Source organism: Drosophila santomea, chromosome 3L, assembly GCF_016746245.2.
Source record: "Drosophila santomea strain STO CAGO 1482 chromosome 3L, Prin_Dsan_1.1, whole genome shotgun sequence".
Classification (NCBI taxonomy): Eukaryota; Metazoa; Arthropoda; class Insecta; order Diptera; family Drosophilidae; genus Drosophila; species Drosophila santomea.
Genome location: NC_053018.2, coordinates 15,206,711 through 15,208,157, shown reverse-complemented (window position 1 = coordinate 15,208,157; position 1,447 = coordinate 15,206,711). Strand labels below are relative to the sequence as shown.

General features: G+C 38.2%; 1 protein-coding gene across 1 annotated transcript; it reads left to right on the top strand.

Moving 5' to 3' along the window:
• Positions 1 to 631: 631 nt before the first annotated feature.
• Positions 632 to 1,231, top strand: LOC120448872. Its single transcript, XM_039631086.1, has one exon. The coding sequence runs from the start codon at positions 681 to 683 to the stop codon at positions 918 to 920; it is 240 nt and encodes a 79-aa protein (XP_039487020.1). The 5' UTR covers positions 632 to 680; the 3' UTR covers positions 921 to 1,231.
• Positions 1,232 to 1,447: the final 216 nt, after the last annotated feature.

Below are 1,447 nucleotides of genomic sequence, written 5' to 3'. Positions count from 1 at the left end.
AAATTTATTTTTTAAGTTTCCCCCCTTCAAAATGAATATATTAGTCAGTGATTTGATCGCTCGATATGTTGCAGACATTTCAAAAAACCTCAGCACGTCCTTTGTGGAAGGCACACACTTAGTGATAAGGGGTCCGATAGCTCAAACAGTTGATAAATATAATATTGTTGTATTGTTTGTCAAATATTTCTATCTACTTTCAGTAAGGCCGGTTTATTATTTATTATTTGGGGCTAAGTTCGAAATGTAGATTGGATACTGACTGATGGCCCTCTAGAATAAACTGTTCTATAACCATCTTTGAAACATTAAAGGAATATTATGAAACTTGAAATAGTTATCGAAAAATCAAAAATTATTTAAATTTGGCAGGTGTCATAAAACTGGCATACAAGCCCTTCAAGTAGGCAATAGATTGTGCAAAAGTACAGCAAGCGGATGAATTTCTAGCTTGCAACTTTCTTTACGTTGTTACTGTGTTCGTTTTAGCCAACTCATTGCCTAAAGAACTGTTAATTCTACCTGCCAAATGGTTTTCATCCCCTTATCCACTGAAATTTTCCAAGCAGGTAGGGAGGGTTGCGAAATCTGTGGGTATAAAAGGTCGAGCAGCCAGACCAACAGCATCATTCGATCAACAGTTCTCCATCCGAGCAGATCATCAGTAACCATCCTGCAAAATGTTCGCCGAAACCGCTCTTGTTTCCAACTTCAACGGAGTGCCAGAGAAGAAGTCTCTTACAGGCGCCTCCACGAACTTGAAGAAGCTGCTGAAGACCATCAAGAAGATCTTCAAGAACCCGAAGCCTTCAAAGGAGATCCCGATCTCCAACATCATCTACTCCTGCAATACTGAGGAGGAGCACCAGAACTGGCTCAACGAACAACTTGAGGCCAAGGCAATCAGCCTTCAGTGCTGAGTTTTCTGGAACATCCCCTCCATCGAGTATCTGTGATGTGACCCGATCAAAAGGTCTATAAATCGGCACTTCGGCTTTAATCCCAACTGTGATGATGAGAACACGAGACTGACTTGTGTGCCTTGGAGGTGACAAACTGCGTCGCCTCCGTCAACTGTACATATCAAACTAGCTGCTAAAATGTCTTCAATAATGCTTTAATGTAGTCTAAGTTAGTGTAATCATTGTCTTCCATTAGTTTAAGAAAATCATTGTCTTCCATGTTTGTTTGTTAGGGTATAAAACTAGCTTAAGAATAAAAATCCCTCCAGGGGAAAAAAAAACAAATTTTGGTCTTTTATATTCTATACTGGTTTAAAGGTGCTTAAATAATTGATGGAAAAAAATAGTAAAATATAGAACTGTCCAAATATGAGCTTACAAGTTTTGCATAGTAAACTACTAGTATTAGTAAACCCAAGCCAATTTGTAATATGGTCACTTCCTATTACCTATTTTTATGTGACTATTTTCTCCTAACATTACAG

What these genes read in the sequence shown, in the direction of transcription:
- LOC120448872 (XM_039631086.1), top strand. Translation starts at nt 681, where the DNA reads ATGTTCGCCGAAACCGCTCTTGTTTCCAACTTCAACGGAGTGCCAGAG.